General features: G+C 37.0%; 2 protein-coding genes and 1 long non-coding RNA gene across 3 annotated transcripts; 2 read left to right on the forward strand and 1 right to left on the reverse strand.

Moving 5' to 3' along the window:
• The first annotated feature begins 1,780 nt into the window (after positions 1-1,780).
• On the forward strand, positions 1,781-3,662 carry LOC108851188 (S-locus-specific glycoprotein-like). The gene is made up of 2 exons (XM_057009755.1): positions 1,781-3,060; positions 3,162-3,662. Exons 1-2 carry the CDS (start codon positions 2,469-2,471, stop codon positions 3,413-3,415), a joined length of 846 nt encoding a protein of 281 aa, XP_056865735.1. The 5' UTR covers positions 1,781-2,468; the 3' UTR covers positions 3,416-3,662.
• A 3,222-nt stretch (positions 3,663-6,884) lies between these two features.
• Positions 6,885-8,104, forward strand: LOC130511901 (receptor-like serine/threonine-protein kinase SD1-8). The gene is made up of 4 exons (XM_057009756.1): positions 6,885-6,993; positions 7,104-7,341; positions 7,434-7,584; positions 7,655-8,104. Exons 2-4 carry the CDS (start codon positions 7,172-7,174, stop codon positions 8,030-8,032), a joined length of 699 nt encoding a protein of 232 aa, XP_056865736.1. The 5' UTR covers positions 6,885-6,993; positions 7,104-7,171; the 3' UTR covers positions 8,033-8,104.
• Positions 8,105-8,652: 548 nt separating this feature from the next.
• Positions 8,653-9,983, reverse strand: LOC108848637 (uncharacterized). The gene is made up of 3 exons (XR_008945415.1): positions 9,826-9,983; positions 9,177-9,292; positions 8,653-9,032 (listed from the first exon to the last, which is right to left on the reverse strand). It is a non-coding gene; the product is annotated as an uncharacterized LOC108848637 (long non-coding RNA).
• Between the last annotated feature and the right edge of the window lie 17,210 nt (positions 9,984-27,193).

Below are 27,193 nucleotides of genomic sequence, written 5' to 3' on the forward strand. Positions count from 1 at the left end.
ATAATTTTATAATTGATATAGAAATTCATAAGAACGAAAAATATATTCATCTACGTTATTGTTCTTTCATGTTTTATATCAAAACTTTGTGGAGATTTGTAGATGAGTTGCAGCAGGTATTTATGTATATGTTATGAGTTGCTTTGAACAGGAACGAGGGCCATAAGTATGTGTGTGAAGGATTCAATAAGAAGAGTGGAGTTTTTTCATTTTCATCGTCCAAGATAAGGAATGTACACTTTTACTTATAAATACATGTTCTAATATAAAGCTGAAGACAGCTTTTTATTTTTGCATCCTCATCTTTACACCTAAAATGTTTACACTAAAATGTTTACACGATTTTTACTTTTTACTACTAATCTCCCTAATCTGTCAACGCCGAGCATGTTAAGTAGCCAAAAAAATAGTTTCATACGAAAAGAAAATTTTACTTTTTCTTATTTAACGCATTGTGACTCTAAACACATCGTCAGATTTCATATTTCAATTTTTTTTTTCTCAAACACTACTGTAATGCACACAGAAAAAAATGACTTTGAAATTTTAATTTTGAAATCTTCATTGTTTTTCTTAAATGATTATAAATCATTGAAACTACTAAACATCCACATTAAAAAAATCGTTGGTGTAAAACTTTGTTTCACAAATATGCAAATAATCATAAAATCATGAGTAGAAACCTCATTTAATAAAATCAATATCAAAAGTGATATCTATGTTAATATCATTTAAATTTAATTACATATTATCTACGATAGATAAGAGTGATTGTTTTGATTTATTTACCCTAAAATGATTGCAAAAACAAGAGTGATCGTTTGATTTATATGCACACAACAATTTATTACATATAGTAATTTATTTCTTAGTTATTTAATATATATAATTATTATTTTATAATTTCATAATTTGAAGAAAAAACAGAAAATAAGTAGTAATATATAAAATATTGCACAATATGACGCGTGCAATTGATATATGTAGTATATAATTTTCATAAGTTTCAGTAAAAGGAATGTAAGTATTAATTAAAAAGATTGGGTGAATAAGCGAAGAAGGTTTAAGATAATTAAAATTTAAAATCATGCAATTAATTTATCAATATCTGAATTATTCGAAGGTTCCACTAAAAATGTATATTAATATTAATGAAGAAAATAATGTCTTAGTGTCAAATGATGATTTGTTTATGTTCTTATAAATTATATTTTTGTAACTAAAACAATACTAGAAAAATCAATTTAATTGAATTAAACAAACACAAACAAAACCAAAATAAAACGAACCAAACAAAAACTAAACTAAATTAAAAATGAATTGAACACAATCCAAATAGAAATAAAACTGAACACAAATCAAACCAAACTAATTTGAATTGACTTTGGTTAAGGGTCTTTTAGACCTTAATAAACCAAACTGAACTTAAACCCGTAGTTTTTTTTTAACAAAACCTAAACATATAGTTAAACCGACATGTTTTCCCCTAATAAAATTGAGATATTGCTGACTTGACATCATTTGTGAATACTATATATTTTAAATATTTATCGTAAAATTCACCCTGCGCAAAACGCATGTCTTATCATAGTATTTATTAAAAACCTAATTAGGGTCATCCCCATTAATATTGCTCTTAGAGTAGTCAGAGTTATCTTAAAAATAATTTAAGGATTTTAGGTTGCAGAACGAACAAATTTAGTTAACAAATCGGTTGTGTTCAATTCGTCGCTGTTGTCAATGCAAGCCTAAAACGCACATGTGATGAGTTTAACTCGTTATATATATTTTTTTTTTTAAAAAAAAAGAGAGGAGAATAGTTTTGCTTGAATCGCAAGTTTCCCTGAGAGAAATGGCAACTCATCAGACCTTTATTTCATACTATATTGTTCTGATTATGGTGCCATTTGCATGGTCGTTAAACACTTTAACAGCTAACCAAGTTCTCTCGATATCAAGCAATCGCACAATGATTTCTCCCGGTAACGTTTTCGAGCTGGGTTTCTTCAAACTCGCCGGGTCAAATACTAAAGAAGATGGCGATGAGCGTTGGTACCTAGGCTTGTGGTTCTACAAAGAAAGTTCGAAAATGAATCCTCTTTGGGTAGCTAATCGAGAGCGCCCCTTGTTTGATTCCAAGGGAGCCCTAAAAATACACAAGTCCAATCTGGTAATCGTCGATCAAACTGGAAACATTATATGGTCTTCTTCGAATGTGGCTCCTCATCAAAAATCTCCGGTGGTAGCAGAGCTTCTATCTAACGGTAACTTCGTCTTGAGATACACAGACGACAACAGGGGGGGGTTCGTTTCTTTGGGAAAGTTTTGATTACCCGACTGACACCCTGCTACTCACTGGGTCTGATTCCGCTAAAAAAGGCGTCAACAGAAGCCTTACTGCTTGGCTAAATGACAATGACCCTTCTCGTGGAATTTATTCGTATGCATTGCTGGGCAGAAATAAGGAGATGTTTTTGTTGGATGAGAAATCATCACCGGTTTACAGAAGAAGTTTCGGTTTAAAGACATCGTATGCACTTGGCAAGGGATACTACTTGCTACTACTGCAAGTGACGTACGATGGACAATTACGGCAGTTTTCATGGTCTCCAACTACAAGTGAAAAAACCTTGTTGTGGCAGAGGCCCAGAGATAGATGCGATTATTATGGCAAGATTTGTGGTTCTAACAGCGTCTGCAGTTTTGAGAAGATGCACGAGATTCCCAGCTGTACTTGTTTCAAAGGCTTTAAGCCAAGATACTGGTGGGGATGGTCGTCAAAAGAAATGAAAGAAGGATGCCAGAGGATAAGTCGGTTGAACTGTACTGGCAATGGGTTTCAAGTTCTGAAGAATGTCAAGTTGCCGGATACAAAAGACGCGGATGTGGAGAGGAGCATTGGTCCAAAGGAATGTAGACAAAGGTGTATAAAAGATTGCAGCTGTACGGGGTTTGCTAATGTGGACTTGGATTGTTTCCTTTACAGTTCTGATCTAGTTGATATACGAACACTGCAAAGTGGTCAAAAATTATACGTCAAAGTGGATACTAGTTATCTCGGTAAAATTTCTCTCGCTTCATAGAATCAAGGTTTCATAGGCAAACTCAAAATAAAGAGTTATTTTTAATATGATATTTTTTTTTTCTTTTTTCTTTTTCAGGCAAAGCTAGAAGGATTAGTGAAACATTAATCAAAGGTGTGATAATTGGTTGCGGAGGAACCATCGGTACTGTTCTGGTTTTCACCATCTTATGGTGGTGCTGGAAGAGAATTCAGAAGCCATCAGGAGAAACTGGTAACAGTTTCTTTATTTCATTATCTCATCTGATTCAATTTCTAGATATGTACTTCTACCTATGTTATTATTATTTTTTATTTATTTATTTTGTTTTTGTTTGTCTTAATGTGAAATGAAACACAGATCTACTAATGGACGGAGATAGAACTGACTCGTCCGAGGTTTTGGCAGTTCGAGTTCCGCGGATTGAGTATCCAACTATCGCTGAAGCAACCAACGACTTTTGTGATTCGAACATACTTGGCAAAGGTGGATTCGGTACAGTTTACAAGGTAACAAATAATAATAATTTTTAACGTGTTGGTTCTTATTAGCTGTTGAACTTTTCTCTTGGCTTTACCTCTTACTCATGGCAAGCCTCTCTTGTTCTCTCTCTGTTTTCTATACTTGTGTTTTTGTACACAAGCTTACTCTCTTTACTCTCACACGTTTGTTTTCTTATTATAGAGAGAAGAGAGAACACTTTTCATGTCTACATTTTTTACTCTTTTCTTATTAATTCTGGATGCATTTCTTACAACAACAACACACATACATATAGTAGTTTTACTCTAACTACTACACACATGCTTACTTGCAAGTCTAGACTCAACAACTCCCACTTGCACCTTACTTCTAGACATGTTGCTCACAAGCAAACTTGCTTACACCACTAGCACAACTATTACCAACTCTTAACTACTCCAACTTAACTTAGTTAGACTACCAACTAACTAGTTACTTTTATTCTTCTTGTTGTTGTGTAATTTCTTATTACACAACCCAACTTACTTTGACTTCATGTTGTCAACGTTGGTCTTCTTCTTGTTCCTCTGTTTCTTGCACGCCAAGCTTTCTTCTTCTTCTTCTTCTTCTTCTTTTTCCTTGGGTGGTAAGCTATCTCTGCTTCCACTTCTTCTCTTGGAGGATTTAATCAAGGTTCAATCTCAACACTCCCTCTTGAATCCTTTGATTAAATCTCCAACTTCATTTAGGGACCTGTTCCCATTCTTCTTGTTCTTCTCTCGTGATTCTTGTCTCCCTCTTGAGATGAATCTCCGAGAGCTTCTTCTTGTGCGAATATCTTTATCACCTCTTGACATGTTCTCTTCGCAATCTCCTCTGTTTTTTTGTTTTTCCGTGGGGAGCTTTCCTCACGTCTTCTTCGTGAGCCTCTGTCACGTCTTTACCGTGAGCTTCTGTCACGTCTTCTTCCGCTTTACTCTTCAAACTCCTTGCGTCCTTTCTCACTTAGGTAAGCAAGTATCATTCTTCTCGGTTTGGTTTCTCGGCATCGATCATTGCTTCATCCGACTTCCACTCTTTCCTTGGTTTGTTGTCTTCTTGATCATCTACTTGTGCTACTTGATTCTTTGAACCATCACCTAGGCCTTGTTCAACTTTGGTCTTCATGGTTTCTCTTAACCTTCACCTCAGTCTTCTTTGCCTTTAGTATGTTTGGTTTTCTCCTAACCATCAACTTGGCCTAACCTAGTCTCTTTGATTTCTTAGAATCCTTTTGCACAAAATCGATCTTGAATCCACCATCATCCAACTCTTGAGCATCTCCTTCATCATCAACTTCTTTGCCTTCTCACCATAACCGATCTTTGTTCTCGTGAGCCTCTTGTGCATCATGCCTCCCTTGTTCTTGAACCATCTCTTATGGTTCCTTTTCTTCTCCTTGAGCTCTCTGCTCAATCTTCTTCTTCACCACTGCCTCAACAGCTTCTTCTCTTCACCTTCAAGTTTACCGTGACGTCTCTCACGTTTTGTTGAAGTTTTTTGCGTGTATTTCATCACGTCTTCTTCGGTCATCTCTGCAACCGGCTCATGCTTCCACTTTCTGTTTGGTAAGCACCTCTTGTTCATCTGTTTGGAGTCAGCTTTTCTCATTGCTTCTCCAACTGTTTCATGCTTCCTTTGTTCTCGGCTTGGTTTTGCTTTGATCTTGCTTCTCCAAACAGCTTCTTCTTCCACCAACTTGTGCCCTCTAATCCTCCAAACCATCACCTCAGCATCATTGGCCTTGGACTCTTTGATTCTTTGAACTTTCACTTGATTTTCTAACCAAGTTCTTCCATCTTCAGCTTTGAACATCTCTGGTTCTTCAGCTTCAAACATGGATTTGGACTTCATTGGCTTCATTTTTCAGTTGTGGTTTATCCTCTCCATGTCTCTGATGGTTGAGAATATCCAGCAACTCCCACAGCTTCCTTGATCATCTTTGATCTCCACCATGGTCTTCTTTCTTCTTGTTTCATGTCTCCCTCTTGGAGACGACTCTTTCTTGTTCATGTCTCCCTCTTGGAGACAACTTTCTTGCTCACTTGCCTCAGGTTCTTCTCCTGCAGGCTCCTTCTCTCTATCACCATCTGAAACAGTTTCTCACACTGCTTTCTTCTCACTTTAACAGTTGCAAGAAGAGTTTCATCACGGCTGGCTTCATCTCCTTCTGCTACTCTTTTTCATGTTTCTTCTTCTCCACCTTGACATGGGTTCTCTGTCCCCTTATCAATCTCCGGCAACTTCTCTGTCACCATCTTTCTGTGGTGAAGCTTTCTCTGCTTCTCGCCTCTCTACTTCACCGGCGCTCCTCTTCATCTTTGATGGCTGTCTCCATCTTCTCTTGCTTGCACAGGCTCCATTGACCATGTACAGCTCTGATACCATGTTGAACTTTTCTCTTGGCTTTACCTCTTACTCATGGCAAGCCTCTCTTGTTCTCTCTCTGTTTTCTATACTTGTGTTTTTGTACACAAGCTTACTCTCTTTACTCTCACACGTTTGTTTTCTTATTATAGAGAGAAGAGAGAACACTTTTCATGTCTACATTTTTTACTCTTTTCTTATTAATTCTGGATGCATTTCTTACAACAACAACACACATACATATAGTAGTTTTACTCTAACTACTACACACATGCTTACTTGCAAGTCTAGACTCAACAACTCCCACTTGCACCTTACTTCTAGACATGTTGCTCACAAGCAAACTTGCTTACACCACTAGCACAACTATTACCAACTCTTAACTACTCCAACTTAACTTAGTTAGACTACCAACTAACTAGTTACTTTTATTCTTCTTGTTGTTGTGTAATTTCTTATTACACAACCCAACTTACTTTGACTTCATGTTGTCAACGTTGGTCTTCTTCTTGTTCCTCTGTTTCTTGCACGCCAAGCTTTCTTCTTCTTCTTCTTCTTCTTCTTTTTCCTTGGGTGGTAAGCTATCTCTGCTTCCACTTCTTCTCTTGGAGGATTTAATCAAGGTTCAATCTCAACATTAGCTTATTTTTCATTTATTGTGTGTATCTCCCAGAAGTGCGGCCGTAGTTATATCGTTGTCTCTTTCAGTTACCTTAGTTTATGGTTTCAATCTCTTGGTATACCGATCTTTGGCTCCGAATTTATGGTTCAGGAAAAGAAATTACACAATAGTTTTGGTCATGCATGTGTCTTTTAACACGCATAATCTAGTACTTTTTGGAGTGGTTGCAGGGAAAGTTGGTTGAGGGAACAGATATCGCTGTGAAGAGACTGACCGAAATGTCAGATTCGGGAAACTCTCAGTTCTTGAACGAGGTGAATTTGATTTCAGAGCTTCGGCACTTCAATGTTATTAGTCTACTTGGGTATTGTTTCCACAGTGACGAGCACATATTGGTGTTCGAGTACTACGTAAATCGAAGCCTTGACTTGTATATTTTTGGTTGGTATATTTTCCTTTCATCTTTTTTTTTTTTGGTAAAAAGAATTGAATGTCTTCTGTCTAGAGGTCAGACCGAAGCTAATTCAGTAGCTCAAGTGTTCAATTTGTAGGAAGTATCGAAAGCTCTAAGCTAAGTTGGAAAATAAGACACAAAATAATTCAAGGAATTGCCAGAGGTATGATGTATCTCCACCACGATTCATGTGTAACGATCATCCACCGCGATTTGAAAGTAAGCAACATCTTGCTTGATAAAGAGATGAATCCCAAGATATCCGATTTTGGGATCTCCCGGCTAGTTAGTAGAGAGCATATTAAAACCAACACGAAGAAGGTATCTGGAACCATGTAAGTTTTTCAGCATAATTGTACATTCATTGCTAACAAGTGAATAAAAACTCTTTCAATAACTGATCGTCTTTATTTTTCGGTTTACTCAGGGGATACATAGCTCCCGAGTGCTGGTCTGACAAGATATTCACAAAAAACACCGATGTCTTTAGTTTCGGAGTTGTGATTCTTGAAATTATAAGCGGCAAGGCGAACTATAAGTTCACCAACTCTAAGGGAGAGACTAGTCTCCTCACATGCGTAAGTAATTCTATCTTAGGTTTCATTTATTTTTCTTAGTAACATAACTAAAAAACCATTTTATAAGCAGATGTGGAGGAACTGGGAAGAAGAAAGCTTGCTTGAGGTAGTTGATCCATCCATTATGGATTCATCATCTTCACCGTTAACAATGATTCAGATCGTTCGATGTACCCAAATTGGTCTATTATGCGTACAGGACATCCCACAAGACAGACCTACAATGTCCTCCCTTGTGGTAATGTTTGAAAGTTCAACCGAACTTCCTCGTCCTAAACCTCCCGTTTATTTTAAGTGTGCCACTACATACAGTACTTTTGAGATCGGTTCTACGTCTACGTCGACCACAGCGTCCTCCCTTGTGCGTGCAGAATATTCCACGAGACATACCTACAATGTCCTCCCTTGTGGTAATGTTAGAAAATTGAACAGAACTTCCTCGGTCTAAACCTCCCGTTTATTACTGTGACACTACATACAGTACTTTTGAGATCGGTTCTACGTCTACGTCCACCACACGGCCAACCAGCGAATATCAGTTAACTATAGAACCTAGCCAAGATTGAAATCTTTACTTTTCCTTATATCATTAAACATCATGTATGTACTTTGTTGGATACGGATCCGACTTGTCTGATTGAGTGAAGTTATTTACTGTAATATTATTGGTAAGCTGTTACGATGGAAGTTTCCAATTCATCGTCTAGTGAGTTATATTATAAGAGGATCCGCAACGGTGGACTCATGGTTAGAGTCCTTAATAAAGTAATTTTTTTTTTTTTTTTAATAATTTTTTTTTTGTTTTTTGAATAATTAAGGATTCTAATTAAAAAAGTGTGTGCAATGGTGTTATTTAATTAGGAGTTTTTAAGTGTTGATGATACAAAAGAAGCTAATTAGTTCACTCTTGATATGTCTATATATTCCTAACTATTGCACACACACTTTGCCATTACAACAGAAGCTAATTAGAGCATCTCCAATGGTGTTACCACCATTGGAGTCCTTAAGATTATTAAACTATTTTTATTTTATTTTTAGAATAGTTAAGGATTCTAATCCAAAAAGAATGTCCAATTGTGTTTTTTATATTTGAATCTTTAAGAATAAAAAGAATTACCCATCTCAGTTTCTACACAAGAATCACAATTACATTATGAGAGCATAACTAGATTCAATTAAACAACAGATAACTATGCTCCAATCTTTTATAGACAGACAGAGGATACCTTTTCTGGCTGTTTCCGGAAGAGTATCATCTCGTGGTGAAGATTCAGTAGCCACAACTTCAAGCTGAACATTTCCACGCAACTCGTAACTCTCATCAACATCAGTTATAGCAGCAGCAGCAGATTGATTAAGATCAACCTTTGTTTTATTCCGACTCTTTTCTCCATCGGAGGAAAGTTCCAGTTCCGTCTTCTTTCTTGTCTTCTCAGCTTCCAAGTCTGCTTCCAGTACCAGAGAATCATTCTCAAGCAGCAACTCATGGTTTAAACAATTTTCAAAAGGGAGTCCTTAGCAATATAAGAATGTGAAGTTACACAACAAGGAGCAACGAAGCTCTTTTTTTTTTTTTTTAATTTGATTACCTATTCCAAGCAGGAAGAGAGAGCAAGATGAAATCAAGCTTGACATTGCTAGCAAGTCCAGAGAAGGATTTGAAAGCAGCGGCAGCTTCTCTCGGATGCTGCCAAGCCCACTCAAACTGCAACAAGGTTCCAAAAAAAAACAACATTAGTAAGTAACAACAAGTTAATAACCGTGGAAACAACAATAGTGCCAAGGAGGCAAGTTTACAGTTTGAATGAATCAGAGTAGCTGAAACAAACAATTGAAAATGTGATCAATGTTCAATGTTCAGAGTAGTGATCATCTGACTCTATCAAACCTACAACTGGATCATGTTCAGCGATCTGGGCTCTCGAAATGAATCCAAGGCCCTTAAAACCCAACAACAGATAATCAAAAGGGGGGCAATAAACCCTAAACTTCAATCTCGATAACAAGATTCGAACAACAACGAAAGAATTCAATAATTTTGATTTCTTTATCAACTACTACAATCTCCAGAGAAACCGCTCAATTTCATGAAACCTAACAAAACCCAATATGAAATCAAACGATTCAGAAAAAAAAAAAAAAAACAATAGACTGATTATTGTTTTTAAGCCCCGCGCGACAAAGAAATGACACATCGAAGGGGCTTTAAGGGGGGTGATCGTGTAGATCGAAGCGAACCTGTGATGATGGCAGAGAGAGCAACGAGACAGCTCATGGAGATAAATTGGCGATGGAGGTTGGAGAAGATGATCATCGTGGGGGTGAGTTGAGTAGGTGAAAGCTTAAGGAGTTAGTCCTTAAAATCTCTTAATTAAAAGGAATTTTTTTAACTAGGCTTGTATAAGCTTGTATATTATAATCTAGACTTTTCTCTGCATTTTCTCTAAGTTTTTTCACCGAGTAAATCCAGTCTCCGGCCGGCGATTCCGGCTCTCATAGCCACCGCCGGTCCGGCCAAAGTTTATATCTATAATTTTTTCTTTGTTTCTGTCTTAATATCAGCCATGCATCTCTCTAATAGGTGGTGGGCCGTTTTAGAATCTCCGGGAAACGGTGGACTTTGCACCGGTTGTCGCCGGCTTTTGACTCTGGGACCGTGCCGTTTCGTCGTCGGTACTGGTCGCCGGCTTTCGGATCTCATGTATGCGATCGAGCTGAGGTTAAGGAGTTTCGATATGGTGAGTGGTGGCCGAATTCGGAGGAGATCGTGGTGTTTAACGATTCAAGACCTCTGAAGATCGGGCCTTCGTAAATGACGTCGCAACCTATACCTCTAATACAGTTGTTGGAGGTGGTTCCGGCGGTCGTGTGTTCTAGTCCCGGTGTGTCCGGAGTTTATGGTTCTGTGTGATTCAGCGTCGACCTCCAGTTTGAGACGGAGTTGGTGATTCCAGGTTCCGGTGAAGTGACGGTTGTACGGTTCTGGCGGCGAGCTCTGGCCGTTTCGAGATGACGAAGCTTCTACGATCTCCACGCGTATCTTTGGTGTTGCGGCGTCAACACGTGGCGATGATGTGTCGTGTGTGATCGCAGCTTTGGGTCTCAGGTTTTCCTGTGTGGGTCTGTAGTTAGTTTTGGTGTGTGTTTGGGCTTTTCGCTTTTCGGTTTATTATGGGCCGGTTTTGGGCCTTTGTAAATTTCCTTTGGTTTATAATATATAAGATGGAAAAAAAAAAGCTTGTATATTATAATGTTATAACATTAAGGACTAGTTGCTAAGGATTTGTTTAAGAAAAATTCTTGGATTCACCCCTAGAGTGAACCTTTAGATTCACCCAACCAATAGGATTTCGTTATTTATATTCGGTATCTTATAAAAAAGAAAATAAAATATTGTCAAGATATATTATATTTTTAGATTAAAAATAAAAAAAATAATATTAATTGTAAACAAAAACATGTTTTAAAAAATATATTTTTAATACCGTCAACCAAACACTAAACCCTAAATCCTAAACCCTAAACCCTTGGGTAAATCCTAAACCCTTGGGTAAACCCTAAACCTTTGGTAAATCCAAAACACTTGGATAAATTCTAAATCCTAGAGTTTAGGATTTATCCATAGGTTTAGGGTTTACCGAAGGGTTTAGAGTTTAGTATTTAGAATTTAGGATTTAGTGTTTTGCTGACTGTGTTAAAAATATATTTTGTTAAAAAATCTAAAGATTTAAAATTTATCCAAGAATTTACCATTGATTTAGGGTTTATGATTTCGAGTTTAGGGTTTATTGTTTTGCTGACGGTATTTTAAATATAAAATCTTTTTTTGTGACTACTATTACTTTTTATTTATTTTTTATTTTTAAAATAAAATAAAACTTGACAATATCTTGTTACCTTTTTTAAAAGATACCGAATATGAAATAATGAAATCCTATTGGTTGGGTGAACTAGTGGTTCACTCTAGGGGTGAACCCAAGAATTTCTCTTTGTTTAAATCCTCCATTGGACCTGTTCTAACAAAATCAAAAGAGAAAGCTTCCAAAATCAAGAGTACTACTCACCTACCTTCTTCATCTGCAGTTGTCTCTGTAACTTAATCCATTTATCAGCTGTTCCGGGGATGGTTTCTTGCTTCGCGGTAGCAGTGGAAGGTGCTGCTTTCTCTTTGTGATCTTCCGAATCGCCTGACCAGCTACCGTTGTTAGAGACGGAATCACAGTCGGCTCGATTTGAAGGGGTAATCTGGTGGGAAATGAATGGAAACAAGAAATACACCTCCAGCGAATGGGCTAGCTATCAGTCGGACCCATAATAGTTGCTTGCCAGTGGTACATATCATCACCCACAGGCACCTAAACCATCATCAACAATCTAAAATTGAAATTAGAGAAAATATCCGTAAAGTGATACAGAGTATGTTAAATCAGCTACTGAATCTCTCTCAAGGTGTTAAGTAGAAAAGATGCAAGCTTTGATAGTAATTATATAAATCCAAGTGGTGCTTTAGAGTCCACAAAAGAAAGTTGATACAAACCGGCACTGCAAGATACATGAGGGTCCCTAAGCTCCTTGTTAATTCTTCTCCAAGCCATAGCGTGAGATTAGTCCTCGCTGCTGCCTGTGCTAGCTACAAAACAATCAAAGCCTGATCAAATAAAAAGAAATCTCCATCCTATATGTTACATGTAATAAAAGAAGCACAAGCATTACACAACAGAGATTTAAGATCAAGGAGCTTCCCTTTGCAATCAAAAAACATTGAACAAGTAGATCAGATATAGATTATTAAGTAAAACTATTGACATGAAATAAATAAAAATAAATAGATATTTTATTCTATTTTTCTTTAGTAAACCAAGGGTGTTTGGTTAATAGAGTAAGTTTGTTTTCTCTTTTTTAATACCCATTGTAATGACTTTATTCAGACCTAAGGAAAATAATTCTCATCCTTCTCTCTCTCTTTTGTTCTTCATGTTCTTTATTCTACATCTCATATTCTCATAATTCTAACATGGTATCAGAACTTTGAGCTCCTGTTATTCCGCAAATCTTTCTTTTTTTTTCAAAATCTTTGTGTTCTTCATTATTTTCCACTGGTTCTTTCGATATCCATTGGACAGAAGAATCTGGACCATGGAAATGGAGAAAAAGACCCTTATTCCAGTGACCCTTGAAGGTCCTAACTATCTTTTATGGTCAAGAGTGACCAGAATCACCTTGGGGAGCCATGGACTTTGGGACAGCCATATCATGAAGGCTGGAACCAAAGAAGATGACTCAAGAGGATAATCAGGTTACTTACCTGAAGCATGACAACAAGTGGGTTCAAGAAGACCAGCAAGCACTTGGAATCATACACAACTCTTTGTCTGAGCCAATTTTGGAGGCTCATTCACACTTCAAAACAGCCATGAAGTTATGGGAAAATCTTCAAACTGTCTATGGAAACCTATGGGAGAGCTTTCAAATGGTTTATGAGCAAGACAAGTTTTTCAGTTTTCTCCTGCACCTGGATTCTACCTACAAAAATCTGATAAATTATTTTCTTAGAGAAAGGAAGATTCCAGATTTAAAAGATGTTTGTCTCTTGAAGAGTCAGACATATACAGTTAAGCTCAAGGAGTTTGAGGATCCAGTGATTCAAGGAAGAACCACATACTCAGCCCTCAGTGGTAACTCAACGAACCCTGATGATCCAGCGACAAGAAGAGACCTTGATTCCTTGATCAAAGCTGCCAAAGATGCCAAATCCCTTATCTCTCCTAAGGAGGCTGGTACACACTCTCCTGACTCTAAACCCATTATTATAGATTCAGGAGCGAGTCATCATATGATTAGTGATGGGAACTTGATTAGTGATATCCAGCCTGCCTCAGGAAATGTTCTTATAGCAAATGGTGATAAGGTTAAGATAGAAGGGATAGGGAACCTTAGGTTGTTTGATAGGGAATCATGTGCCTTTTATATGCCTCAGTTTACATCTAACTTGCTATCTGTGAGAAAGGCTACGGTTGATCTTAGCTGTCAGGTTATCTTCAGACCAGATGAGGTTGAATTTCAAGACTTAAAGACAGGCCAGATGATTGGAAAAGGGCATGTTCACAACAAACTTTATCATCTTCAGAAGACAGGAATGTCTGGATCATCTTCTTCTCAGTGTTTGGTGAGTACATCCAACATGGTTGATGGAACATTATGGCTCACACCAGAGCCCTAAACCTGATGCTACCAGGTACATTATTCAAGAATGATGATTGTGAAGCTTGCATATTGGGAAGCATTGTAGAACAGTCTTCCCACAGTCTAGCACCATCTATGAAAGATGTTTTGATCTAGTTCACTCTGATGTATGGACGGCTCCTTGTGTGTCCAGAGAGAACCACAAATACTTTGTCACTTTCATTGATGAGAAGTCCAAATACACGTGGGTGACTCTGATTCAGTCTAAGGACAGAGTGTTGGAAGCTTTCAAGAATTTCCAGACCCATATATGCAACCATTTCAATGCCAAGCTGAAAATTCTCAGGTCAGATAATGGTGGAGAGTACACAAGTCATGTGTTCAGGCAATATCTGGCTCAACATGGGATCATTCACCAGACAAGCTGCCCTTACACTCCTCAACAGAATGGAGTTGCTGAGAGGAAAAATAGGCACTTGATGGAAGTAGCAAGATCAATGATGTTTCACACCAATGTTCCAAAAAGGTTCTGGAGTGATGCTGTGATGTCTGCTACTTATCTGATCAATAGAACCCCAACTAAAGTCCTCAATGACATGTCTCTATTTGAGGTCTTAAACAAGACCAAGCCGTCTTTTGGATCATTTGCGTGTGTTTGGGTGTCTCTGTTTTGTGCTGATTCCAGGAGGGCAGAGAAATAAACTGGATGCTAAAAGCTCAAAAGCTATGTTCATTGGTTATTCTCCAACTCAAAAGGGATATAAGTGTTATGATCCTGTAGCAAGAAGAGTTTTAATCTCGAGGGATGTTAAGTTTGTGGAATCTAAGGGGTACTATGAGGAGAAAGATTGGAAAAGCCTTCTAGATCTCTCTCACGGACCTTCAGATAGAGCAAACAACTTGAGAATAATTCTGGAAAATCTAAGCATCAGTCAGCCTCTGAGCAGTGACGCGCCAAGGACTTCTCCATTGATCAGTCCCTCACCAGCTACTTCTCCCTCACCACCAGCTGTTGGAAACAATGAAGAAGCAGCACCAGTTGTTGAAACAGTCCATCTTGATCCTGAAGGGGGGCAATGAACCTGAATCACAGCCACAAGAAGGAGATGATTCAACTAGCACACATGATCAAGATGGATCTGAATCTGATCAGTGTAATGAAGATCAAAGACATGAAGATGCAGTGGTAGAAGAGCAACAAATTCAACCATTGAGAAGGGGTACAAGAGTGAAGAAACCATCCAAGTGGGTTGACAGTACAATGTACTTCAACAACAATGCAGTGGCTCACCCTATCCAAGCATCATGTTCTTTTGCAAGTTATCCTTAAGAGCATGTAGTCTTCATCAGCAATCTGGATCAAGAGTATGTTCCAAAGACTTATGAAGAAGCCATGGAGCATAAAGAGTGGAGAGAATCTGTTGGAGATGAAATTGGTGCTATGATCAAGAATGATACTTTCTATGAAACTGCTCTTCCCAGAGGAAAGAAAGCGGTTACAAGCATGCCGCTCTTCACCATCAAATATCTTGCCAATGGAAAACCAGAAAGAAAGAAGACAAATCTGGTTGCAAGAGGATACACTCAAGTCTATGGAGAAGACTACCTTGATACCTTTGCACCAGTAGCTAAACTTCACACTATAAGGATTCTTCTCTCCTTGGCAGTGAACCTGGAATGGAATTTATGGCAGATGGATGTCAAGATTGCTTTTCTTCAAGGAGAGCTGGAGGATGTGGTTTACATGAGGCCACCTCCAGGTATGGAAGATATGGTCAAGCCAGGAAATGTTCTAAGGTTGAAGAAAGCAGTATATGGTTTAAAATAATCACCAAGAGCCTGGTATCACAAATTGAGTACAACTCTCAATGGTAGGGGGTTTGTAAAGTCAGAAGCTGATCATACTCTCTTCACCCTTACAAGCAAGCAAGGGATTGTGGTGATATTGATATATGTGGATGATATTATCATCACTGGCAGTGACAAGGAAGGCATCATCTTGCCTAAAGCTTTCCTTAAGACTTCTTTTGACATCAAGGATTTGGGAGAGTTAAAGTACTTTTTAGGGATTGAAATATGTCGATCAAAAGAAATACTATCCTTATTCCAAAGGAAGTACACTCTTGATTTGTTGAGTGAGGCAGGTGATCTTGGATCAAGAACAGAAAAGACTCCACTAGAAGAAGGCTACAAAGTCTTGCATGAGGAGGAGTTTGAAGACAAACCATTTGGAGACTTCAAGCTCTATAGGAGGATGGTTGGAAAGCTGATTTATCTCACCATTACAAGACCAGACATCTGTTTTGCTGTAAACCAAGTCAGCCAGCATATGCAAGCACCTAAGATTCATCATTGGAATTTGGTAAAAAGGATCATGAGATACTTAAGGGAGGCTCCGGGTCAAGGGGTTTGGATGGATTGCAACAAGAGCACAGAGATTGTGGGATATTGTGATGCAGATTGGGCTGGTTATAGAGTGGATAGAAGATCTACTACAGGTTATTGCACCTTCATTGGAGGCAATCTAGTTACATGGAAAAGCAAGAAGCAAAAAGTGGTGTCATGTTCAAGTGCTGAGGCAGAGTATAGAGCAATGAGGAAACTGACTAGTGAACTCATTTGGATCAGAAACTTGCTAAGAGACTTGGGCACAGAGACATTAACACCAATCACCATGCACAGTGATAACCAGGCTGCCATTCATATAGCTTCAAACTCAGTGTTTCATGAACGGACAAAACACATTGAAGTTGATTGTCACAAGGTGAGACAAGCTGTGGAGCAGAAGATTATTTTACCTTGCTACACTAGAAGTGAAGATCAGTTGGCTGATATCTTCACGAAAGGAGCAAGTACCAAAGTTTGTGAGTTCATTCATCCGAGATTGGGACTCATAGATCTTGCTAGATCATGATCCCCTTAAGCCATGAAGCATCTACTCTTTTTCCTTTGTGTGTTTTTGTCTCATTGGATTTTGCACATAAAAAGTTTTAATGAGGGATGTGATGGTGGGAGTTTTGAGGGCTCCCAAGTCAAATGATAGTATATAAAGGTTGTCGAACCACAGAGAACTAGAGACTTATGCACCAAGAATACACAAACTCTCTTAATCTAAGCAAACAGGAGATGGATGATTTGTGACAAGCTAAGCTCCTAAAAATATAAACAAGGTGATCTCAAATCCAATCAAGAAACAAGTGCGAGAACTCAATCAAATGCTAAGGATGGATCCATGGGACTAAGGATTTGATCTTGGGTGATCAAGATTCAATCTAAAGATGGCAAACACACAATCAATCTATTACCTTATGCCTAGACACAACACTAAGCAAGCTCTATGTCTAGATGAATGCTCATTTGCTAAAATAACTCAAACATCAAATATCTTTGGTTGAATATTATTAAAGCAATCATTAGGAATGAGTCTACTAGCAATCTTAGCTTCTTTAACAACAAGTGTTCTTGGTAAAGTAAACTAAAAGCTTTGAAGATTTGGTTCAGACATTTCAACATACACCTTGTGGGTGGGAAATGCCTAAAGCTCTATTTTAGTATGATCAAGACTAAAATAGCATTAAGATCAATCAACAAGCAAGGAACAAGATAGATCTACCATAAAACACCTTAAATCTACACTTAAATCATCCTTAATCACCCTAACCCATGAATCCAAAATGTGTCTACTCTCTAATCTTCATGAAAAAGAGAAACAAGATATAAGATGATGAAATAACTCCTTAGATTGATCAAAGATTCAAGTTTTACAAGATGAAACAAAATTCTAGAGAAAAAACGAGATAAAATAGGTTTTTGGAGGCTAAAACTATATAAAGGAGTTCCCAAACTCGAGCTGGTTTGATAAAAGTAAACCGGGTCAAACCGGATTAAACCGGTTAACTATTCATAACCGTGTCTCTTCTTCTCCACAGCGAGCTACGGACCTCGCTGCACTAAGTCGCTCCCACGCTCATGGATTTGCCGAGCTGGTGTCCAGTGTCGCTGCCATCAAGCCGCTCCAGCTCACGTCGACATCACCAGCTCGCTGTGTGTTGCCCGCTCCCAACCAACACGGATTTGAGCTCCGGTTCCATCTTCTTCTTCGTGGTCGTCGACAACCGTGGCTCCTCTGTCGTGCTCTCTGCTTCATCTTCGTCCCCGTGCTGTGCTCCTCCGCCGCAGCTAAGATCCTCCGTCGCGTCCCTGGGATCCATTTATCGTCGTCACGTCAAGCCTTAGCCGTCATCCTCCACCACGTGACTCTCATCCAGGCCGTCTCAGCTCTCTGTAGTGCTCTCAACCATCGCTCTCGTCGGAATCGGTTGAAGCCTGGCCGTCGCGGATCGAAGAGGAGCTCCATCGAAGCTCAACAATGGTGACTTTTAGGCTATTTGCACATTGGGTCCCTGATATTTTGACAATTTACGGATCGACCCCAAAACTTCCATTTTCTGCAGTTTAGTCCATGATTTCGACCCAAAACTTCTGATTGTGCATTCCAGACCATGTTTATGCAATTATGTATGCAAATGCAATATAAAGACCTAAATGCAACCTAGAATGATCATAATAAACTAAAATGTGAATCTAGAACTCATTAAAATCATGAGATATCAACTCTCCCACACTAGTCTTTTACTTGTCCTCAAGTAAACAATCATGATCAATCAAAGAGAAGTTTGAAATTTGGAACTTATAACCAATAGAATACTTTCTAGACTTCAACTTGACATCCTAAGAAAAACATAGCAAATAGCATGAACAAACACTTTATTACACTCTAGCTTCTCAAGGCCTATCCATACTCCTATACCTCTACACAAATTGTAATGCTCATCCATCAACAAGCTCTTTAGACCAACTCTCACATTCATTTATACAACACAAAAGGTGAATACTTGCAAATGGGGACTTGATCTCAATCATTTGGCTTGGTAAGTGAAAATGGTATAATGTGAAGCAAGAGGGATTTCAAATGCATATTTCATGGTTACTAACTCTCAAGAAAAGGAGCAAGAACATTATGCAAAATTTATCTAAGAAAAGGAGCAATTCATGCAAACTTGTTCTTATCATTCTACCATTTTCCTAAATGATTTCAAGTTCTACCCTTCTTCTTTTCATCATCCCAAAACCCAAATATACCACTTTCATCACTCACCCAATGAACACTCTTCTCTTTCTTACATAACCAACTAGGGATTTTTTTTTTCTTACTAAACTCTTTTTTTCCCCCATTCTTTTCATGTTTCTTTTCTTTTGACTCTTAAAGGGATTCTATTTATACACTCTAGAGTTTTTCTCTTTCCTTTTTTTTTCTTTTTTTTATCCCTAGTGGTTTTCTTTTCTTTTCTCACTTTTTGGTTCATTTCTTTCACCTCTCTCTCACATCCCAATCCCAAGATCAAAAACAAGCTTACAAACCCAACAACCATCCTAAGTGCTAGCTCAAATGAGGTCCTAGTGCTAGCCAAAGATAAGAACAAACCATTGTCGCTCCTAATACTCTCAAGATTTTGCACATGACAAGCTTTCACAAAAAGGCCTCACTCAAGCAAATCAATGATGGCTTCAATGAATGGTAAGGGTTAAAGGGTATGGGAGTGCCATTTGGATTAACAAGAGGATAATGAATGAATTAAGATAACCCAAATGTGTATGAGATCCATGACTAAGTATGCAAGTGCCCATATGCAAGAGAGATTAAGTTCATTACATTCAAGTTCAGTTTGGAGTTGGTTTTCAAGAACAATTTCAATATCAAGCAAGCAACATGTTTCAAGAAGAGATTTCAAGGCTCGAAGCGTGCAAGGCTTTCAAGAGATGCTTAAGCTACTTGATATGTTTAGCTAGGGTGTCAAGTTGCGTTCTAGACATGTGTTCTTTACAAGGTTTCTCCCAATGCATGAATGCAATCTAAATGCTTCTAGACTCAATCCTAAAGATGCAAATGATGCAACTAAATGCTTTTTTGTGATTTTGAAAATTTTCAAATTTTTTTTCTAATGCAACTATGTATGGAATGCAATGCATGAGACTCATAACAAGTAAACAAAACAGAAAACAATATGAGATAGTAGACTCTCCCCCAAACTTACTTCACACAGTCCCTTGTGTGAGAGTAAGCTTAAAGAAGAGATCTAAATGAAAGAAATAAACATGATAACTAAATATTTACAAGGGTGGAATGGCACTTACTTGGAGTTATTGGCTGAATTGGGTGGTAAAGGACCCTTGGCCTCGGATTTGTGCCACTGGGAGAGATTGACTGAAGTGGAGAAGTGAGAGCAGCTGTCTAGAGTCACAATGCTTGGCCGCCTTTCTTTTCTTGTCTAGCCTTAGACCCAACCTGAAAAACCTCAACTATCCTTATTAAAAAAAAAAAAAAAAAAACTTCAAAAGAAAGAAAAATAATATATACAATGGATAAACATGAGACTTCCTCCCAAGTGAGCTTGTTTTAAGTCTCTAGCTTGACTTTGTGTGCTTGCTAATCATAAGTATCAAAAGGCTGAGCCAATGCACCTTTGATCCTTCTCCTGCAAACACAAGAAACAAAATGTGCAAAGGAGCACATTACTGCCCATAGATGATAGACAGATTTTTCCTCAGAGAGCTTCACTAAAGATGTATCATGAATCATGAGATGGTCTTTGAGGTTCAAATGGTTATGATGAGAATCAAATGCATTTGGTGGAAACACAAAGTCAACTACAGGTTCAAACGAAGTTTTAACAAAGTAGTCAACTCTATCTCTATCAATCAAATAATACACAATTTTCACATTCTCATAATTGTTTTTGATATGGGGGTTTTCTATCTCAAGCAAGAACTTATCCACATCAAGTTCATCCCCTAAATCAACAAGTTCAAGAAGAGGTCTAGATTCATTAAGCATCAAAAACTCAGATTCAAGATCAGTTGAAGCACAAAGATAGTTCTTATCAAAACAAACTTCAATATGATCTCTAGCAAGCTTTTCTACTCTAAGCTCATCTAGTTTCCTAGTTTCACATATCAGATCAAGACATTCATTTATGAGCACAAGAGGATCAAGATCAGGGGCATTATTCTCATCACAAGGCAAGCATATTTCCTCAAGTTGAAGTTTTAAAGTGGAAATTCTTATACGTTCCTGCTGGAGTGGTGGAGCCCAACACATTACCTCTTTAAGGTCATAAGCAATATTAAACTCATAATGTGTAACTTCCCTTCCTTCAAGCTTTGCTCGATCTCTAATAAGCTCCAGTCGGATCCTTCGTGCTAGGGATGTCTTTGCTGACCCCGGGTACTTCTTCTGAAGCTCATTTAACGTCACAAGCTGTGCTGGTGTGAGTATACTTGCATCAAAGGGTGGTGACTCCACATACACGTATGGCTCATCTTCAATGTGATCTTCCTCTTCTTGTGGCTTCTCAAAGTTGCTTGAAGCCATCTCTGCCAAGAACAAAAGCTAGAAAAAAAAATGTTAATAACTATACAAAAGCAAAACAAAGCAAGAAAACAAAGCTTAGTCTCAAGAAATATTGAAATCCTAATGACAAATCAACTAGTTCCCCGGCAACGGCGCTAATTTGATGGTGGGAGTTTTGAGGGCTCCCAAGTCAAATGATAGTATATAAAGGTTGTCGAACCACAGAGAACTAGAGACTTATGCACCAAGAATACACAAACTCTCTTAATCTAAGCAAACAGGAGATGGATGATTTGTGACAAGCTAAGCTCCTAAAAATATAAACAAGGTGATCTCAAATCCAATCAAGAAACAAGTGCGAGAACTCAATCAAATGCTAAGGATGGATCCATGGGACTAAGGATTTGATCTTGGGTGATCAAGATTCAATCTAAAGATGGCAAACACACAATCAATCTATTACCTTATGCCTAGACACAACACTAAGCAAGCTCTATGTCTAGATGAATGCTCATTTGCTAAAATAACTCAAACATCAAATATCTTTGGTTGAATATTATTAAAGCAATCATTAGGAATGAGTCTACTAGCAATCTTAGCTTCTTTAACAACAAGTGTTCTTGGTAAAGTAAACTAAAAGCTTTGAAGATTTGGTTCAGACATTTCAACATACACCTTGTGGGTGGGAAATGCCTAAAGCTCTATTTTAGTATGATCAAGACTAAAATAGCATTAAGATCAATCAACAAGCAAGGAACAAGATAGATCTACCATAAAACACCTTAAATCTACACTTAAATCATCCTTAATCACCCTAACCCATGAATCCAAAATGTGTCTACTCTCTAATCTTCATGAAAAAGAGAAACAAGATATAAGATGATGAAATAACTCCTTAGATTGATCAAAGATTCAAGTTTTACAAGATGAAACAAAATTCTAGAGAGAAAACGAGATAAAAATAGGTTTTTGGAGGCTAAAACTATATAAAGGAGTTCCCAAACTCGAGCTGGTTTGATAAAAGTAAACCGGGTCAAACCGGATTAAACCGGTTAACTATTCATAACCGAGTCTCTTCTTCTCCACAGCGAGCTACGGACCTCGCTGCACTAAGTCGCTCCCACGCTCATGGATTTGCCGAGCGGGTGTCCAGTGTCGCTGCCATCAAGCCGCTCCAGCTCACGTCGACATCACCAGCTCGCTGTGTGTTGCCCGCTCCCAACCAACACGGATTTGAGCTCCGGTTCCATCTTCTTCTTCGTGGCCGTCGACAACCGTGGCTCCTCTGTCGTGCTCTCTGCTTCATCTTCGTCCCCGTGCTGTGCTCCTCCGCTGCAGCTAAGATCCTCTGTCGCGTCCCTGGGATCCATTTATCGTCGTCACGTCAAGCCTTAGCCGTCATCCTCCACCACGTGACTCTCATCCAGGCCGTCTCAGCTCTCTGTGGTGCTCTCAACCATCGCTCTCGTCGGAATCGGTTGAAGCCTGGCCGTCGCGGATCGAAGAGGAGCTCCATCGAAGCTCAACAATGGTGACTTTTAGGCTATTTGCACATTGGGTCCCTGATCTTTTGACAATTTACGGATCGACCCCAAAACTTCCATTTTCTGCAGTTTAGTCCATGATTTCGACCCAAAACTTCTGATTGTGCATTCCAGACCCTGTTTATGCAATTATGTATGCAAATGCAATATAAAGACCTAAATGCAACCTAGAATGATCATAATAAACTAAAATGTGAATCTAGAACTCATTAAAATCATGAGATATCAGGATGTTTTCATGGGTTCCAAGTTTAACCATATCTTATGGTAAAGCTTGAGGGGGAGTATTGACATGAAATAAATAAAAATAAATAGATATTTTATTCTATCTTTTCTAGTAAGCCAAAGGTGTTTGGTTACTAGAGTAAGTTTGTTCTCTCCCTTTTAATACCCATTGTAATGACTTTATTCAGACCTAAGGAAAACAATTCTCATCCTTCTCTCTCTCTTTTGTTCTTCATGTTCTTCATTCTACATCTCATACTATAGGGACAACCATACTAATTTTTTGTTCTGTTTTGGAAATTTTCCCTTTATCTTTTTCCGTTTAAACATTCAGAAAGGTTTTGACCCAAAAAAATTCCAAAAGGCATGTTCCTTTTTCATCGAAAATTACATAAAACTATTGCTAAAATTAAAACCAGTAGCAATGATATGTAAATATATTCAAAACAGAAGGACACCTCAACAAAGCCATTTGTGTTTAAATAATATTGATAAATAGCTAAGATAAGTTGTCTTTTAAAGCAAAGTTTCGAAAAGTTATGGTTGAATCAGTCGTAAACTTATAAGCCATTAACCAATTTTAATGAATACGATATTTGAGGTTTACGTCAATTATGTGGTATTCATTAAATTTATGTTTTTCTCCTTGTTTGCCGTTTGCTTATTCCGATTTTAAAAATTGAAAACTCTTTATATCCTTCATTTGACAATGAGGTACATATAACATTCAATTAATTAAAAAAATCGTAAACAAAGAAGAAAAAAGCATGTATAAAAGAGATAAAGTAGTTTCCTCATCTATTATTCTTCTGATACCTTTGTTAATTTTGACAGGTAATTTATAACACAGTTTTTAAGTGTTGAATGGTTTATGGTTTTGCAATTTATAATTTTTTATGTATTCTCTATTTTTGTCAACTTCTACTCTCACTTAAAGTCATTATTTCAACAGAAAAAATAAATGCTTATAAACCAAAAGATTTAGAGCGCGACTGTCGTGGAAGTCCACTCAAAAATGCACCGCCGGATATGTGTACGAAACTAAATGCTCGTGCTGAATGTGCGCGTCTTTGCAAGGCGTCATCCGGAAAAACCGGATTTGTAAGAGGTGAGTGTGTTGTTAGGAACAATGTTCACTATTGCCACTGCTACATGTTTATATGCGCTCCACCAGCACCACCCATGCTTCCTGGCAAGAACAGAAAATAAATATATATACATCTATATTTGTTTATTCCAATAACTTCTCATTAATACTATTATTAATATGAAAAGATTTTTAACACTAAAACCCCTCAGCTAAGTTTGTATTGGATTTTTAACACTAAAACCTCTCAACTAAGTTTATTTTGGATTAAAACCCCCAAACTAAGTATTTAACGAAATAACCCCCAAACTAATTTTATTTAATGAATTAAACCCTCCCAGGTCATAATTACCGGTACTACTGGTAAATCTTTAGTTTAGGGGTTTTTACAATAAGTAAAAATAGTTGGAGGGTTTTACCATAAAAATAAAAATTACAAAAATCCAAAATATAATAACATTACTAAAAATTAGTAACTTTAATTTTAAAAATTAGCATTTTTAAAAAAATTATATAGATACTAGGTGTTTTCCTGCACCATGTGCAGTAAAATTGTTTTCAAATTTTAATTTATATTTAAAATAAGGTTTATTAAATATTATAGATTTTATTATTTTTACCGATATTTAAATATAGATTTTATTTATTTAAATATTAAATTAAGATAAAATGATTTTTTTATTTAAAAATATATTGTATAATAAAAAAAATTTGAACTAACAATATTTATAGGATCTGTAGATATATAAGAATCTAATAATTTTACGATTATAAATAATTTTTTAAAAAATTGTAACAATTTTTAAAGATTTAGTAATACAAATTGTATAATTATAGAAAATAAAATAAAATATAATTTCGAAATTTTAATGTTATATATGAATATATTTATTTTATAGATGATGTATGTGATATTACCATATTTAAAGAAGTTTACCGGAAATAAATATCAATATTAAATGTAAGGTATGAGTTATTACCATATTCTAAAAAGTTTACCAAAAATATAAATCAACATTAAATGAAATCATCCATGTCATATTTTTCGGAAACCATGTCATCAATTTTAGTAGCCATGTCATATTATTTTTTGTGAAACTGATTGTAATAAACTTAGCTGAGGGGTTTTAGTGTTAAAAATCCAATATGAAACTATAAAATAAAATAAGATTTTTTGTTTTTTAAACAAGAAATAATAACTATATATTTATATTATCTCCGTCTATTTATAGATCAGCGGGAAAATATAGTTTATAATTTGTTGTAAAACTTAATGTGTTTCTATTGATCAGCAAAAAATAATATTCGTAGAAAGTATTTCACCTCTATGGATTTGCAATACTACAGAATTCACCAACTTATTATTTTGTAAGAGTCTCATGTACTAATAAAGCAATTTTTTTTCTTTTGCAATTGTTTGTTTCACCAATATGCATGCCGCCACCATCTTGGTAAGGAAAAAAAACAATAAAAGACAAACCAAGTAAATATTTCATTCTATTAAATTAAGTTATTCCAAATCTCAGATTCTTAAATGGTACCCTATCAAACCGACCTTAGCGGACCGAATTCAAATCCATGAGGCACAGTAGCGGCTTGATAGTCAAAACATACCATGAATATATATAATTCACACATTGACGTTAGTTTGTGGCAACATGCACAATTTAAAAGTTATGGAAAATTGGAACAATCAATACATTAGAGATGCGATTTTAATGGAAGTTTTTTTTTGTTTGATGCAAAAATGTGATTCCGCGATTTTGACAGTAAAAAAAATATTTTTTTCCGATTGGGAAGAAAAAGAAAAAGTAATTTTGGGATTTTATTGGGAAAATTATTTTGTGAATTGACAAGAAAAGTGTTTTGCGGTTTTCAGCGGGAAAAATATAATTATACGATTTTGGTGGAAAACTGACTTTACAGTTTTAGATGGAAAATGTGTTTTTTTTTTTTTTTTTGGCGAGAAAGGGTAATTATGTGATATTGGCAAGAAAAAAAATTGATTTGTGGTTTTCACGGAAATATATAATTCCACAATTTCCAAAGTGATTTTGGCAGGCAAATAAGATTATGTAGCAGATGGTTTGTCCTGGAAGTGTGGAGAAAATGCTTATACTGAGAGATTTTTAGCAGCTGAAACATGGCACTTGATTAGGGAACACAAGACGGAGGTTCAATGGCACAAGTTAGTCTGGTTTTCTCAAGGTGTTCCACGGTATATTTTCATTACGTGGCTTGCGGTGAGGATCAGACTTGCAACAGGCCATAGAACTCGTCAATGGAGACAACCGCAGGTTTGTATCTTCTGTGGTGAGCCGGACGAGACCCATGACCACCTATTCTTTGCTTGCCCTTTTACTTTCACATTGTGGATCAGAGTAGTGGGAAACCTTCTTGGCATAGACCCGGACCCAGACTGGGAGGAAACTATCTCGTTCTTGCTGACACGAAGCTAAGATAAGATTACTATTATTCGTCTGAGGCTGGTGTTACGGGCCACGATATACTTTATTTGGAGAGAGCGTAATGACCGGAGGCACACTGGTAGGGTGAAGTCGGTGGAGCAGGTTGCTAGGGTGATTGATAAAAACATTAGGAACATGATTATGTCTCTAAAGTACCGAAGTAAGACACATCTCTGAGGTCTGATGTGTAGATGGTTCAGTGCCCAGTGAATTTTTTTTTACATTTGATATTTCTCTAGTCGAAGCAGTTCTATACTAACAATTTATTTGTACATATGATTCTTTTTCAGGGTGATCAATAAATTTAACATTTCATCATAAAAAAATATTATGTAGTTTTGGCAAGAAAAAAAATGATTTTGTGGTTTGAGCATAAAATATGCTTTTTCATTTTGGCCAAAAATATTATTTTGTAATTTTGGCAGGAAAATATGATTTTGCAGTTTTGGCAGAAACTTTAATTTTGCAGTTTTGCGAGGAAATGCGATTCCATTATTTTGTTGAGAAAAAGTGAGTTTGCGGTTTTGGTCGAAAGACATAGTTCTGCCATTTTGGCAGAAAACGTAATTTTTAAGTTTTGGGGAAAAATGCGATTGTACGTTTTTGGGAGAAATGATCTTTGACATTTTGATTACTATCCAATACAGTTCCGGAGATATCACTACAAAAAACGTGCCTGTAATGAGGA

This window comes from Raphanus sativus, chromosome 4 (genome assembly GCF_000801105.2).
Source record: "Raphanus sativus cultivar WK10039 chromosome 4, ASM80110v3, whole genome shotgun sequence".
In the NCBI taxonomy this organism is placed as follows: domain Eukaryota; kingdom Viridiplantae; phylum Streptophyta; class Magnoliopsida; order Brassicales; family Brassicaceae; genus Raphanus; species Raphanus sativus.

Excerpts from the sequence above, each read along its gene's own strand:
- LOC108851188 (XM_057009755.1), top strand. The coding sequence starts at position 2,469 with ATGTTTTTGTTGGATGAGAAATCATCACCGGTTTACAGAAGAAGTTTC. Across the intron at positions 3,061-3,161 it reads AGTGGATACTAGTTATCTCG|GCAAAGCTAGAAGGATTAGT; the intron begins GTAAAATTTCTC and ends TTTCTTTTTCAG.
- LOC130511901 (XM_057009756.1), top strand. The coding sequence starts at position 7,172 with ATGATGTATCTCCACCACGATTCATGTGTAACGATCATCCACCGCGAT. Across the intron at positions 7,342-7,433 it reads AAGAAGGTATCTGGAACCAT|GGGATACATAGCTCCCGAGT; the intron begins GTAAGTTTTTCA and ends CGGTTTACTCAG. Across the intron at positions 7,585-7,654 it reads AGACTAGTCTCCTCACATGC|ATGTGGAGGAACTGGGAAGA; the intron begins GTAAGTAATTCT and ends TTTTATAAGCAG.